The sequence below is a fragment of the Phalacrocorax carbo genome, chromosome Z (genome assembly GCF_963921805.1).
Source record: "Phalacrocorax carbo chromosome Z, bPhaCar2.1, whole genome shotgun sequence".
In the NCBI taxonomy this organism is placed as follows: Eukaryota; Metazoa; Chordata; class Aves; order Suliformes; family Phalacrocoracidae; genus Phalacrocorax; species Phalacrocorax carbo.
Genome location: NC_087548.1, coordinates 15718580 through 15734551, shown reverse-complemented (window position 1 = coordinate 15734551; position 15972 = coordinate 15718580). Strand labels below are relative to the sequence as shown.

Sequence of the window (15972 nt, the reverse complement as noted above, 5' to 3'; positions counted from 1 at the left end):
GATGGTTTATTCAAAGCCCTCTTTGCTGCCATACTCCTGATGTTAGTTAGGTCTTGCTCATTCTGTCCTACTCACACTGGGGGGCTATAAAGCCAGTTAAAGCATACATGGTGACAGCGAGGTGATGGCTGGTAAGTTTTTTAAAGACAGTGCATCTACACACATTATCCAGTATTGCTTGTGTACACTAACACTGAGATGCAGGGGAAAGAAAATTCAGTCCAAAGGCTTCTGGTAAAACAACCTGAATATCCTTGTTTTAAGCATAAAAGGAAGGATTTTAGCTTGTTCTTACAGGCATGTTCTACTTTAAATTAGTAACCTTTTTTTTCCCCTGCCTAACTTTAAGCCCTTTGGAAGATCCCCTGCAAATTACTGGCCTGAGCGGTGTTACTGACATCATTAGTGATCTTGTAGTACACGGTGACGTCTCTCCATCGGAGCTGGGCTTTACAAAAGTACAAGCTAAGAAAATCACTAGGTAATACCACGGCTGGTTTTTTTTTATGTGTTAGTTAAATCATTTTAACCCTGGTTATTCTCCTCATAGCTCACACCCTGTAAACAATGGAAGCAAGGGTGTGACTTGAGTTGATGTTAATGGGACTAGTATTAGAAGTGTTTAATAGCCACTGTTTTACTGGCCAGTACTGTCAAATGTGCTAATTATTCTTTTATTACTTTGGTTTTAAAATTCTTTACCTCCTCCTTGGTTGTTCCTTCTTCTACCAAGTATAGGCTGGAGCACATCTGCATATGTAGAGCAGATTCAGTTCAGCCCAGGAGACTGGAGCCTTCTAAAGCCGTTCTGAAAGACAGAATAGAAATTTCCCATCAGTGGCAAAGCAGCTTCAGAAGCTTCCACACCCAGACTCCAGCTTGTTGTGCTCTCTGCCCTGCTGGAGATCTCTATACCTTCCTGACTGTCAGTTATAAAATCAGCTGTGTTCCTTCCTGAGATAGATAGGTTGAAATTACAGCTTTTTTCCTGCTCCTGTTTGTGATATGGGTTGCTTTCAAGACAAAAATACAGCCACTGGGGATGCCAAACAACCTGTTGTGCTGGTGCAACCATTCACACAAGTTTAAGATGCCTGTTTCAGGATGTTCTAGTGACTCATTTAAGTAGAGTATAGTGCTCTGGTTTATTGCTTCTAACATTTATTTGAATTGTAAAAGGGGCTCAAGAGCTTCAAATCTAAATCTGTGCACAGATCATAACATCATTGAGATCCTTTGAGGATTCCAAACACATTAACAATGACTACATCAACATGTAAATATTGCTAGCAGGACTGTTTTGTGCAATTTTGTGAATATTTTCAAAATTATTGAAAATTTCGCTGATGTATTCAAGTAGTATTTAATCAAACTTGACCAAAGACCTAAAGACAGCTCAGTATCACATACTTCTTTTCACATACGACTGTGAATACTTCTGATAATGACACTTTCCTTTGCCTGAAGATAATAACAGATTGTCCACACTGTCCTATTATCTGAATCTAGTTGACAAATAGAAGAAAAAATTTTAGAAAACATCTCGGAAATTACTTGTGTGTCAGGACTTCATAAAGTAAAATTTTGCAGAAGCTAATTTCCCCATTGTTCATTACTTATCCTTTAGCTGAGTCAGAATTTAAAGGAATTGCAGTATTTTTATTTATCATGTGTAGCTGCCATTGTTTGCAATTTAAAGGATGGTGCTAGATTATTTGCCGTTTACATCTGCTCTCAGGGTTCATGATTCTGCTGCTGGACATTCTCAAAAAACAGAAAAGGAGAAGAGAGAGTTACAAGCATGGATGAAAAGAAAGCAAAAGGAAAGAATGAGAGAATATGTGAAGAAACTGGATGAACAAAGACAGAAAGAGCGTAATCCATTCAATCTAAGAAAGAATGTGGTAAGAATAATGGGTATCTTGAAGAATAACTGTTACGTATTGTACAAGTGTTGATTGATTGTTCAGGTAAGATAATATAAAGGCTCGTGGTGATTTTTTTTCCTATTTTGATGTTGGTTTTTTATATGTGTAATTTTATCATATTGGAGCTGACCGTAGTTGTGTCAGAAGTGATCAGTAAGCAATTATAGCAGTGTTCTTCACAGGCTGCAGTAATGACAACTGGCTGCAGGTGGCGATTACGACCTGTCCCCCAGCTCTGGATTCAGGAAGCTTAGTCCCCTCCTCTAAGGGATATAGCTGTAACACTCACTGATAAAAAGCTATATTTTGTCAGGGAGTGATAACTACAGGAGCTGTAAAGATGTGTTTATATCTTTTTTCATCGTCCCCCACACCTCCCCAAAACCCCTGATGAATTTGAAAAGCAGAGTTCAGATGCCAGTATTCTTTACGAACACATTAGGATACTGGGGGCAGCCATCCTTGTCACTCACACACAGAGCAGTGTATGCAATTACAGAGGGTCAGCGAAGGTGTTAGAATATGGCATATATCTCAAGTATCTGGTGAATTTTTTTGTTGAAGGCTGGTTTCAGTACAAGCTCAGCGAACAATCCCTTCCCTTGCAGAAATTTTTTAATTTTAAGTTTAATTAGTAAAACCACATTTTTGGCCTGATGCATCTCTTCTGATCTGCACTGTGCTGGAAATAACTGAGAGAAAAAAAGGGTACAAAAGGAGTTCAGAAATAATTTCCCAAAGAATATTAAGACTAAAAATATGCATTTGTCACCTGGATGCTTTCAGGACCTGAAAAGATGCTGCTGAGTCAGGGGTAGGTCCAGCATTACAGGAGATGAGACCTAGCGACAGCAAATACATCCCTATACTTCCTACTCATCAGTTGAATGCAGGGCATGTAGTAAATTCTTTCGTGCTGAAGCTGTGCTGGTTTTAACTCCCAAGCAGCAAACATGTAACACACAAAAGTTTCCTGTTACTATTTCAATTGTATTAACTTTTAGAAAGAATAACAGATCTTACCTAGGAAATACGGTATTTTCCCTGGTTTTAAACAGTCTTTCAGGGTTGAACCTGGCTGTTCTTTTGTACATGTGTAGAGAGAAGTGATTCAGGAAAAATGGGTCCTACTTCTCACCCTCTCCTGTTTTCCCAACTCATAAATATATCCTTGATGTATTGTTACAGGCTTTTCTCCTGAAACCCTTAGGTAGCGGTTTTTTGGGTTTGGTGGTGAGTTTTGGTTTTGGGTTTTGTTTTGGGTTTTTTTTTAAGAAAGCATTAAGAAATCAAATGGTACTCTAGCAAACACAGGTCAAAGTGCAACCCTGTTTTTTAAATTAATTATTAGGAATGTCACTGATTTTTAGGAAACTGAAAGTGAGGGCATTTGAAACTTTGAGCTTGACAGTGAAGATATCTCCTTAGGAATATTAATATTTTAAGCATAAGAGCTATGGAAGGTGTAACTGCAAGCTTTCTGTGTATTTTTAGAGACTGGAAGTTTGTAGACATGACCTTATCTGAATTTCTTGGTAGGGTCATATGCTTTCATATTGTTTTTTATTCAGGAGAATGTCTTAAACAGTAACTTTCAAGTCAAATAAGTCTACATTTTGAAAGTGAGAGATTGGAATTAGACCACAGTACAGAAAAGTTAACAATTATTACACTTTCTTGCGCAGCATTGTAGTCTTACTTCAAAGGATATTAAATTCTTCCAGAAGAAGAAAGAAGAAAAAGACAAGTAAGTTTCTGTAAATATAACTTGTGGTATTCTTATTTGTATATTAATCTTCCAGTCTTAAGGAAGAGGTAGTTTTAACTGTCTTTTCTGTGAAACCTAAAATATAAATTGCATTTCAACCAATGGCATAAATAATTCATGTTTGCTTTTTTAGGAAAACTCTGTAAAGTTAAGTTTTCTCCTTTACTGTTTTTTTCACTTTCCAAGTATCTTTTTTTCTTCTTTTTTTTTTTTTTTGTCTCCCAACATTGACACATTCATTCTATCAAACTCATTGTTAATAAATGTTTTAGCTTTTTGCTAGTGACCTCAAAAAGGCTAGTATATCTTCTCTGAAATTGCAAAAAATGTTCTTCTATTCTGGTTACTGTGTACCCTGACAAGACTCACAAGCCAGCTGTAATTAAATGAGTCATAGCATGAATTGACATGTAATATTATTTCCCCATAGAGCCCTATTATCTGAACATCACAGTATGAGAATATCACAAGCACTTTCTCTGATGAACGAGATGTTATCTGAAACAGTGGTGTTACCTGCCAGTGAACATAGACCATTGTCCAGGACAAGGTCACCTCAAGAGTACAGAAAAAGGCGTATGGCATCTACTAAAGGGTAATTACTTTAAGCATTCACTCTGCTCTGATGTATTGGTGTTTTTACCACACTTCAAATCAGTCTGCAATTTGTAGCTAGTTGGTACAGGAGGATTAATTTGAGAGAAGCTTTATATTCTGGCAGAATTAAAGATATGCTTTGTTGGATCAGAGGAGTCTTTAAGTTCCTGTACCAGTCTTCGTGACAACCACTGGTGCAAATCTTGGAGGGACCCTTAAAAATGCCTTTTGGAGCAGAGAGTAAGTCAGTGGTAGAGTCAGAGCTGTAATCAATGTCCTAACCCATCCCACTCAACAGCAATTCCACTGGACTATAGCCAGCAACATAGGTAATGATCTAGTAACAAGCAAGAAGCACATAAAAATACTACTGTGCATGCATATAGACTACTTAAAGCAGAGTTCAGCAAATTCTAGATTTACTTTTCTTCCTTTCTGATTTTTTTTCATTACCTAGGATTTTACTTGTTCTTTCTTTTGCACTTTTGTGCTTATTGCCTTTTGAGAAGGTGATGGTGTTTTAGTATTATAAATTGGTAAATTTATTCTACTTGATGGCATTGATGTCACATATGTGTATACGTAATCCAGGCATATATTGCAGTATGCTTTTTCTTGTTCTACATGCAATTTTATGTTTTCCAGAATAATAAGAGGAACTGTGTACTTCAGATAATCCTGTAACTTCCACACTTAAATATTTCTGCATCTGTTTTAATAGGTAAAGTTCCAGGATAGAGCATTAAACTGAATGTAGTCAGTGCTCTACAGAGCCTGCTGGTGGTGTCCAAGGGCAGTTCAAGTACATCATCCCTGCCAGAACTGGCAGCGCTAAAGAATGTTGTGCAGGAAGCCACCATAGAAGTGGCAGTAATTTCTAAGTGATATGTTTTGTTGAACCTGAACTGGCTGTTTATAAAGCCAGTTTGATATGTCTTCACTGTGATTGCCAGCAGTTCTGATTCTGGTGAGGCTATTGGCCCCACAAGCAGTGTGATGCTGATCCTCAGCTAAGTGGGCTGAAGGTGATTTCTGTGGCCTTTTTGCCTTGTCTGAATAAGCCCTGTTACTTCGAAGTTGTGTGGAGGAATGGTATGTGGTAGCAGTTGGTAAGTATTTGGGCTTTGTTGATTGTTTTTTTTTTTCCTTTCTTATTGTAGAGGGCATCCAAACAGCCCCATTCTGTCAGAAAGGAGCAGAATTGCTGCCAAACCCAGCCTTGGTCAAAAAGTACACCGTTTCACCCCAACTCTTGGTTTAACACCATCCAGGGGTAAGAACAGAACTTTATTAATGAAGGTACATGCTGGAGATGATCTTCAAGTTATGGCCAGATTTTGGGAGGGAGGAGCTTTAATACCTATGTAGAAAGTCAGATTTGTAATCCTGGAGGTTTCCTGTTCTGAGGCTTTTGCAACCGCACTGTCATTGGCCTGTGAAATGATGAGGGTTACCTTTCCTTATCATCTCTTTCTAAATGCAGAGTAGCTTAATTTGCCATAACCAGAGTACTGTGTAATCCAGGAAGCAAATTCACAGATTAAAATTCTGAAGTACCTTTTGATGGTTTTGATCTACTGCACCTAACAGAGGAGGTGTGTTCTTTGTCTTCCCAGGAAATGCCTGTATGCTCCCACAGAAAAGTAATTCCAGAGGAAGAATGAGAAATGCCGCAAACTGTCCTGTTAATTCTAGACACTGTAAGTTATGAAGAGCAGCAACATATCGCTGTCCAGCTATGTAATACAAGAGAAAAGACACAGAGAACACATTTCAGAGTACATCCTGGGTAGAATTCACGCAACACAGATCTTAGATACAGCATTAGTTCAGAAGAATAAAAATCAGTTTTCCCCCACATAAAAATCCTTTTCATTAGGAACTTGTGAAATGTTTTAATTGATCACCTCTGTTTACCTCCTGAATGATTTTAGCCAGTTGGCAGTTCCAAGATTACTGAAGCAAATGTGCCAGATTTCAGTGATTTCCTGAAACAGGCGTTATGAAGTCATGAGGGACAGAGGACTTGAGTCTGTCTTTCAGCTGAAACCCACAGAAGGAGTGTTAGCAGTATAGTACACAAGTATTGTGCCTTTCCCTTACCTTTCTCTGCTGCTTACTTTCTGAGCTCTTTGAAGTAGGAATTGTGTGTGTTATCCCTCTGTACAGTATCTATTTAAGACATTATTTTGTCATAACGTTAGAGTGGAAAAATTTATGACTGAACTTTTTAAAAAAATTTGGATTTTATTGATCCTTTTGCCCTATGCCTATCTGTATAGGTCTGGATCCACAAAAGTTTCCTTGCATAAATGTTTCCTCCTCATTAAATTCTTTAACAGATGCAGGACTTGATTACAAGAGCAGAATTGCTGATCAGAGAGAAAAAGATTGAGGAGAGAAACAGTCTGAAACTTAGGAAGTACTGTGGGTTGATTCCATTCTCCCTTACACTAGAATTATACTGGTGGCATAGTAGAGATCCTATTTGGCTAGTCAAATGTCAATTTATTTGTGTTGGCAGTGCAGGAAAGGGAGAGAAGCAGTTGTAAGCAGATAGTCATTTTCCCTGAATCACTCACCTCTACACATGTGGAAAGTCATTCTCCTCCTCCTTTCCATACAGTCTCTTTTTAATCTCTATATACAGGTTGATCTTTCTGATTCACATCACCTTCTTGTATCTGTTTCTCCAGTATATCCCATCACTGCTAAGGGTTTCGCTAAAGTTTCATGTCTTTTAAGAGGCACAAAACCAGAATTTATGTAGTTTTATTCCTCTGACAAATAATGTAGCAGTGTCCCTTTTTGGGGACTGCACTACAGCCCCTGGATGCTGTAGGCACCATGCATAGTCCTGTTCACTTTTTGTTCTGCCCTGGAAAGACAGTTCAGAGCATGAGGCTGGAAGGGACCAGCAGCATTTTCTAATCCCACATTAGTTCAAGATAACAGGGCATGCTGTTTTTACCTGTGTTTACACGAAGCTTCAGTTCTTAGAACTTGGAGCTTCTGGTCTTGGAGAAGTCTCAAGACATTCAGAAGAAAAACAGCAAGAAATGTTACAGTGCTATGACTGGCTTGTTTTCTCCTCAGCTACTGAATGCAGAGTCAGCAGAACATCAAAACAAAAGCCTCCACGTGTTGCCACTGCAGTTCAGACGGAAGGTGTTGATCAGGACACAGATCGAGATGTTCTAAGTCCGTGGACTGTGCCTGATGATATCCAAAGAATACTTCAAAATACTGATGACTCCTTGTTTCAGGTAGGATGTCTACTTATTCTAGGAATGATTTGGTACCTGCTATTTAACACTTTGTTTACTTCTGCTTTATTTAAAACATCATTCTCTGTTCAGAACATGGGTGGGATAGGTGAAGAGGGACATAAATGACGGTGATTCAGCAGAATATATTTTGTCTTTACAAGCCATGTCATTCTTCTGAGCCTTGAAAATTATATTCTTTATAACAACTGTATAGGCATGTTGTCAATCCAGGCACAGGCGCTAGTGAGAGTGCATAAACAGGAAGATAAATTGCATTTGTTGCAGAATAATCAGATGCATAACTTGATTAGAACATGTTTGAAAAAGAGTGGGATCATTTCTACTGGCTGCACAGAAGTCTTGTCCACGAATGATATGCATTCAGCTCATATTCTTTTCCTCCAACAGGACTCTGCAGTGCAGCCTGTGAGTTTCTCTCCTCTCGGCATTATTGATACTGATGGTGTTTCTGAAAGCACAGGAAGTATCCTCAGCAAACTGGACTGGAATGCAATTGAAGCTATGGTAGCAGATGTAGAAGACAAGTGAACAACATTTCTCAGCTGCTGCGTGCTTCCCAACAGTTGCTGGTGTTTGGTTTCATTTTTTCAAATAATCATTGTTCTACTTAAAATAGTTTGAGGCTTGCACTGGTTTTCTTCTTAAGCGGCACAGAAACTCTCACTGCTTTCAGTCTTGCTCAGATGAAATTCAGTTCCTTAGCATGTAGTTTGCTTCCCATATGTCTTCAGGTCAACAAGAACTAAATATAGTTGGTAAATGAAGACTAACAGTCTTAAACAAGAACTTCTGGGTCAGCTACCTTGCCCCTCTCAATAAAAAGGTTTTATTCTATTGTAAGAGCACTGCACAACTGTTTTACCTTTGTATTTAATATTTAACATCATTATGGATGAAGTTATTTTTGTAACTTAACAATTGTGAAAAACTGATTTAAGAAAAGTGAGTGTATTAGTTTCTGCTGTAAAGTGGTTTACACAGAGAGTGCTGTTATTGCTGTATACCACTGTGGCAGTACACATGCATGTGCACATGCACTAGCCTGGTAATTTAAGCCCAGCTTCTTTGTAGAGTAGTCTAGAGAAATCTTAAAAGAGTTTGAATGCATGATAGTAAGAGGTACATATAGTCAGGTAGTGATAAATGAGATAGAAGCTTTTGTTAGGGAAGAACAGATACCAGTATGAGACACAAAGAACAAACACTGAGGTAAAAAAAATACTGCTGTTCATCCATCTACATAATGCTGTTGTGTTAGAGCAGGCCCCAGATGTTTGTAGAACAATTTCCCATATGTTCAGTGGCCATCAGCTAGCTGTGGTGACTCTTCCCAACAGCAGCAGTTCTTCTTTTTGTATTGAAGAAATGTGAACTTTTTATGAAGTCAAATCTCTGTTAAATTCCAGTGGTTAATTACTGTCAGCCAATACTGTAATAGAAAACAACAACAAAAAAACCACCACACAAACAAAAAACCCAGCATATTTCCAATTGAAGCTGCATCTTGACAAGCATCAAGAAATATGGTTCAAAGAAAGCCTGTTACAGGACTACCCACATATCAGGATAGAACTGACGATTTCAGTAGGCTCAGAGATCAAAACTGGCTATGTGTTTTTAGCTGTCCTCAGAATCTGCATCAGCTTGTGCCACGGGAGTGGCCAGAGTGCTGGGAGTGACCATCTCCAAATGAAAAGTACCTTCAGAGGCAGTCCAAAGCATGAAACTGACTTCACTCAAAGTCTCAAACTGTCGTTCTCCAGGGGGGCATCAAAGAGATCATCAAAAAGGACCTGTTCCTCGTGGGAAAAAATGTGAAAAATACTGTTCTGGCCAAGTATGAAAGTCTCCTTATGATCAATGCCAGCTGTGAGCAGGAAGAGAAAGCATTCAGGGACAGGACAGTGACTTGTAAACCTTGTCCTAAAAGGGTTGTGAAAACTGTCATACTCGGCCTTTATTTCAGATGATAGCTACAACATCACAGTCATTTAATGTTCATGGGTATGCTGTGATGCACAAACATTAATAATTTTAAAAAGCACTCCAGACAAGATCAGAGATAACAAATATGGTAGTTTGCTGGCAGTTGAGTTATACAGGTTATCAAGACAGTGTACCTGCTCCCCTAAAGGGGCTTTACTTGTTTGTAAAGAACTTGTAAAGAAACTTGTTTGTAAAGAATTCAGACCTTGGCAGTAGATGTCTGAAGGTATAAATGTTCAGATATGTCTGGGGAGGAGGAAATGTAAAAACAAGGCATAAGAATGCTGTTTATGAAAAGGATATTTGAAGGACCTTTACAGTCTTTCCTCACGGATCTTACTGCTTTGGGTGGTGCAGCACTCTTGGATCTAAATGAAAGTAAGGATCATGCCTTACTTGTGGGAATAAGGTGGGTCATCCGCTTTTCTTCAAGCGGCGTATCTCCTCGTGCTAAAGGAAGGAAAAAACTGCAAATGACCAGTTCATTTTAACAGTGGAGAAGGAAAGTCTTTAAAGAAATTTTAATTTTTTCTTCCTCTAATTTCCTAGTAAAGATTTCCGGTCAAAATGCAACTGTATATGTATTTACAAATCCTATGTTTTACAATTTAGTTGCCTTATTATTTTCTTAACTCTTCAGGATCAAAGTCTTTCCTGCAAAGGTGAAATAGAAGTTAATGCTCAAATTTGTTCAAATTTGAAGGCTTAAGATTCTCCACAACAGCCAAACTACAGAAGCTGAAACTTTGGAAAAGGAGGAAGTCAGTAAATACCATTTTCCTCCTTTATACAGCTCAATTTCTTTCTGCTAATTTTATTTTGAAATCTGCCCCATATATGCCAACCTTTTTTTTTCTTTTTTCTTTTTTTTTTTTTTTGTCATAGCTTCCCACCACTTCAGATCATAGAATAGAATCATAGAATAGTTTGGGTTGGAAGGGACTTTTAAGATGACCTTTAAAGACCATCCAGTTCCAACCCCCCTGCCATGGGCAGGGACACCTTCCACTAGACCAGGTTGCTCAAAGCCCCATCCAACCTGGCCTTGAATGTTTCGAGGGATGGGACATCCACAGCTTCTCTGGGCAACCTGTTCCAGTGCCTCCCCACCCTCATAGTGAAGAGTTTCTTCCTAATACCTAATCTGAATCCACCCTCTTCCAGTTTAAGCCATTACCCCTTGTCCTATCACTACATGCCCTTGTGAAAAGTCCCTCTCCAGCTTTCCTGCAGGACCCTTCAGGTACTGGAAGGCTTCAGTAAGGTCTCCCTGGAGCCCTTTCTTCTCCAGGCTGAACAACCCCATCTCCAGCCTGTCCTCACAGGAGAGGTGCTCCAAACCCATGATCATCTTTATGGCACTCTTTTGGGCTTGCTCCAACAGGCCCCTGTCCTTCCTGTGCTGAGGGCCCCAGAGCTGGACACAGCACCCCAGGTGGGGTCTCACCAGAGCGGAGCAGAGGGGCAGAATCATCTCCCTCAACCTGCTGGCCACGCTGCTTTTGATGCAGCCCAGGATACGGTTGGCCTTCTGGGCTGCAAGCGTACTTCGTTGGCTCGTGTGCAGCTTTTCATCCACCAGTGCCCCCAAGTCCTTCTCTGCAGGGCTGCTCTCAATCCCTTCATCCCCCAGCCTGTATTGATATTGGGGGTTGCCCTGACCCAGGTGCAGGACCTTGGACTTGGCCTTGTTGAACCTCATGAGGTTCATGTGGGCCCACTTCTTGAGCTTCTCCAGGTCCTTCTGGATGGCATCACATCCCTCAGGTGTGTCAACAACTCTCCTCAGCTTGGTGTTGTCTGCAAACTTGCTGAGGGTATGTTCAGCCCCACTGTCAGTGTCACTGATGAAGATAGTAAACAGCACTGGTCCCAGTATGGACCCCTGAGTGATACCACTCATCACTGATCTGCAGCCAGACATTGACCCATTGACCACTAGCCTCTGGATGTGACCATCCAGCCAATTCCTCATCCACTGAACAGTCCGTCACATCCATGTCTCTCCAAAGGTATTACAGAAGTCGATATAGATGACATCTGTAGCTCTTGTCCAGTGAGTACTCACGCCACCACAGAAGGCTGCTAGATTGGTAAGGCAGGACTTGCCCTTCGTGAAGCCATGCATAGCTTTTAGGAGGAGCTCTTCCATGATCTTCCCAGGCACAAAGGCATGGCTGACAGGTCAGTAGTTCCCAGGGTGATCCTTTCTACCCTTTTTAAAAGTGGGTGCAATGTTTCCCTTTTTCCTGTCTCTGGAGCCTTCACCTGACTGCCATGAATTTTCAAATATGGAGAGTGGCCTGGCAGCTACAGCAGCCAGTTCCCTCAGGGTGCTGGGATGCGTCTCGGCAGGTTACATAGACTTGTGTGTGTTCGGGTTCCTCAGGTGGTCACGAACCTGACCTCTCGTACAATGGGACTTTGCTCCCCCAGCCCCTGCCTTGTGGTCCATCCACTCGAGAGGTGTGGGAAGAGAGATTGCCAGTGAAGACTGAGGCAAAAAAGCTGTTGAGTGCCTCTGCCTTCTCCTCATCTCTTGTTAACAGTTTATGAGTTGTGTCATCAGGGGACTACAGTTTCTTTGACTTTCCTTTTCTGGCTGACATACCTGTAGGAGCTCTTATTATCCTTTGTATCTCTTGTGAAGTTCAGCTCCAGCTGTGCCTTGGCCCTCCTGACCCCATCCCTACACAATAGGGCAGTGTCACTATACTCTTCCCAGGACACCTGTCCCTGCTTCCACTGCCTGTGCAGTCCCTTCTTGCCCTTTAGTTTGACCAGCGGGTGTGTTCTCCCCTTCACCAGCCATCTGATATTCCTTTGACAAGCTTCTTCTAGCCTCAGTTTTCTCTATATTTCTCCCCTCTGCTGTCCTCCCATGAATTCCATCATTACCTATCCTGACTCACAAAAGACCTGTCCCTTCAGCTACCAGCCAAGGAAACAGCAATTTTCTGGCTTCATCTTATGCTAATGCAACTTCCACATGGTAGTTTTCCAAGCATGTAATGTTTCTTTGTGGCTGGTGATTTGCTGGACCCATAATGGTACCAGCAAGACTAAAAGTTCTGCAGGCAGGAAATTAAAAAGAGCAAAAGTAGATCAATAACCTGTAAAATGCAATTTAGCAGAGGGAAAAAGGGCAAATAACAAGCAACTCCAATAAACCATATATGGTATTTGTTCATGTAGCAGATTTCCCTCTGGTATCCCATGAGCAAAGGGAGGTCCAGAATTAGTAGGAATGTAGTGCCACGAGATGAATGGGAGCATGTCTTCCTCTTCTGACTTATAGCAGGGAAACTAGCAAGTAAGTTTTGGAAGAACTCAGAAAGGCGTGGCAGAGGTAGTGTACTGGCTCTGACTACAAGATGAAAGCAAAATAGGAACCCTTCTGGCAAAGCCACCAACAGCAACAGTTCGCTCCTCAGCCAGAGCAAGTGTCCCATTGTCCTACTGGAACACCTATCAGAGACAATGTCCACCTGTGAGAAGGCGAGCAGAGCGCGCTGCGTGGCAGCCTGGAGGTGGCTGAGCCTTGGGCTGAAGGGCAAACTCCACGTTCAGTTTTACTGTGCTCTGTGACGGTGGCATCCACCAATTTCCCAAGCGTCTGCTGGAGAGGGGTACAGAGGGAGGGAGGGAGGGAAAAATTAATACCAGCACACAATCCTGCTGTCATGAGAGAACTTCTGATTTACCTGTTTGCTTGCTAACCAAAAGGGTCTGCACAGAAGCCAAACAGTATGTCATGGAACACCTCAGCTGCAGAAAGATGGATGTAGGAATTTGTAAATACATATGGAAATACAGAGAAGGCATATATATATATATATAAAATATAATGCATACTTAGTTAGAATAACCTAATGGAAAAATCAGAAATGGGGGAAAATAATCTTAAAGTGATTGGTTGAATGTTTTTAACAGCTCAAGTGGGACAACCTACAGCAATTTTGATTTTCCTAAAGCATAGGTAACACTTTTTTTGAAGTCCCACCCAAAGAGCCTAACTAACTTTCCTGTAGCAGTCTAGCACTGAGATGTTTGTCTCCTGACTGAAGGATACTGAAGTTTCCCACCTTTAAGGATAAGATTATTTTATTGGGTTAAAGCATATATATAGACTTAGAAACTTGAATTTAGATATCCTTTTCATAAGAATGACTGGACTGTTTGAAATGTTTTTTTCTATGTTTTGTACTTCATTTTCACACATTTTTACATCATAATATATGTTTTTGTCCTTGGTTTCTTTGGTAGCTTCAGTCAGAAAGTTTTAAAAAAACCCCACAAAATTAACTTTGTGCATAAACCCCCCACCCTTTCTTCCAGGAAGTTTAAAAAAAACAAAACCAAAAGCAAAACAACCACCCCCCAAACCAAAACTCTAAAAGAGATGTTGACAACAACACCCACCACCAACCAAGAGTAACCAAGGAAATAGAAGAATTAGAACAGAAAGAGGAAAAAACCAAATCTAGGAAAGTAAGACAATGCTACTTTGACAGTCTTTATTCTTTAATATGGTATCTTGATTATTAAGGGACTTGGAGTTAATAGAGAAAATGGTACTTACTAGGCTGCCTCTAGATACATGTCTTCAGCAGAAGTCTGTCTCTGTCAGAGCTCTGGCTGAGATATTGAAACTAAGGGACTACTAAGGGATGTCAAATTATGTGAAAAGACAGCTTAAGATACACAGGGATGGTGCCTATGCTTTATTATTTTCAAAAGTACTGCCTCAGTAAAGAACAGAAACAGGTATATTTCATGGGAAACATGCAAGGAAAGGCAGTTGTGTTTTTGGCTTCCTAGCACCTCGAAGTCACTCTCACACCTTCTGAAGATGGACAAGAGTGTGCCAGCCACGGAACGAGCTACTTTAAAGATCTTACACAGGCTTCAAAACTGTGTGTTGCGTTGGAACATGTACATAAGCTAAGTCTGCACTATGACGTGTAAAACTTCTTAAGAAAAAGGCACAACTCTTCATTAATACCTACCACCCACGCAATAAATACAACCCTGACACTTGCTGTTGAAATTGTATTGCACAGCTTTACAGAGGGCAGAAGAGGTAAGGCATCAATAGACTACTCTGGTCCTCAACTGGAATATTATCAAATAGGCTAAAATAATGGAAGGGTTTTTCTCTCTCTGATAAATACACAACAAATAGAAGGAAGGCAACTTCAGAAAGTACTCAAGGTTGAAAAGGGCCTGCTGAAAGAAATATTCACCGTGCGATGACCAACTATGTGCACTCTCCTGAAAATATTTAACATGCCATTTAAGGAAGCGGCCTGTTTGAGTGCGTTTCTCAGGCATCATCTGAAAAGGAAGGTAGGAAAAAATCCCACTAACCATGGAGCATCCGGCACTGATCAGAGTTGCCCAAGGAGAAGCAGTAAGTGTGTAGAAGACTGTGCATGGTTGGTCTGGAAAGTTTTGTCTGGATGACTTGAAGGCTGAACACAGTCTTGGCGACAGCTTCTGCCCCAATTATTTCACATGGATCACAATACGAAGGGAAGGAAGGGAATCCTCTCTCTCTCTCTCTCTCTCTCTCTCTCTCTCTCTCAGGTAGAGCAATACCTTCAAAAGAAATTTGCTTTCTAGTTCAGAACATAATCCTCCCTCTCTGTTGTGGTGTTCTGGTTTTAAAATACCACTGATACTTTGAGACCATAGCAGGTAGACCTGCTGGAGGAATAAATTATTTAAGGAGTGAATTCCTGCCTTTCCAGAAATCTCTGGCAACTGGACACAAGTTTAATCATGACATCACAGATGCTGATTTTGACAAACTGAGTTCTAAAATAATTTTTTTTGTTAAAATTCTGAGTTTTCTGACCTGCTAATGAGCTGATCAGAGCTGAGACTTTTATACAACGTGTTAACAGCTGTTAGGTTTTTTTTAAAGAAAACTCCACTATGTGCATCATCATTTTTTTTTTCAAACCAGTACTTTTGGACAGCAAATAAGAAGAATGGATTAGGAGTGATCCAAATCACAGAGAACTTGGTATTACACAAATCTGACCTGCAGATTTGTATGTGGCGATGACGCATTCAGAACTGGAGGGATGCATCAGACAGGAGATGTTCAAGGGTGGCCTTTAATTTGGAAATCCTTTTCCACGTATGACTGTTCAGAATCAAAAAAGCTCTTGTGAACCTGAAACAAATGGATTTTCTCAAGGAATCATTACACTTCATTTCCCTATGCTTACGGAGCACATTTAGTCTAAACAGGAACACAATTTTAATTTCTCGTCAGCGCATGTATTTCTGGCTTCCAGGAATTTGAGTGCAGTTCAGGTTCTGTATTATTTCTGTACAAGCATAAACTGTAACGGAAGAACTAAACATGTAGAATAAGAGACAGAAAGAAGGC

The 15972-nt window shown here is 40.4% G+C and overlaps 1 protein-coding gene across 7 annotated transcripts in view; it reads left to right on the top strand.

Annotated features, from left to right (window-relative positions):
* The window catches only part of CPLANE1 (ciliogenesis and planar polarity effector complex subunit 1), a 62307-nt gene extending 53884 nt beyond the window's left edge, over positions 1-8423 (top strand). For 6 of the 7 annotated variants that reach the window (XM_064439472.1, XM_064439471.1, XM_064439473.1 and 3 more), the window contains exons 46-53: positions 350-481; positions 1739-1904; positions 3614-3675; positions 4127-4291; positions 5454-5566; positions 5910-5993; positions 7390-7559; positions 7971-8423. In XM_064439472.1, coding sequence (XP_064295542.1) covers positions 350-481; positions 1739-1904; positions 3614-3675; positions 4127-4291; positions 5454-5566; positions 5910-5993; positions 7390-7559; positions 7971-8111 — 1033 coding nt within the window. In that variant the 3' untranslated portion in view covers positions 8112-8423. The other variant, XM_064439474.1, reaches the window with a different exon arrangement.
* The last annotated feature ends 7549 nt before the right edge of the window (positions 8424-15972 follow it).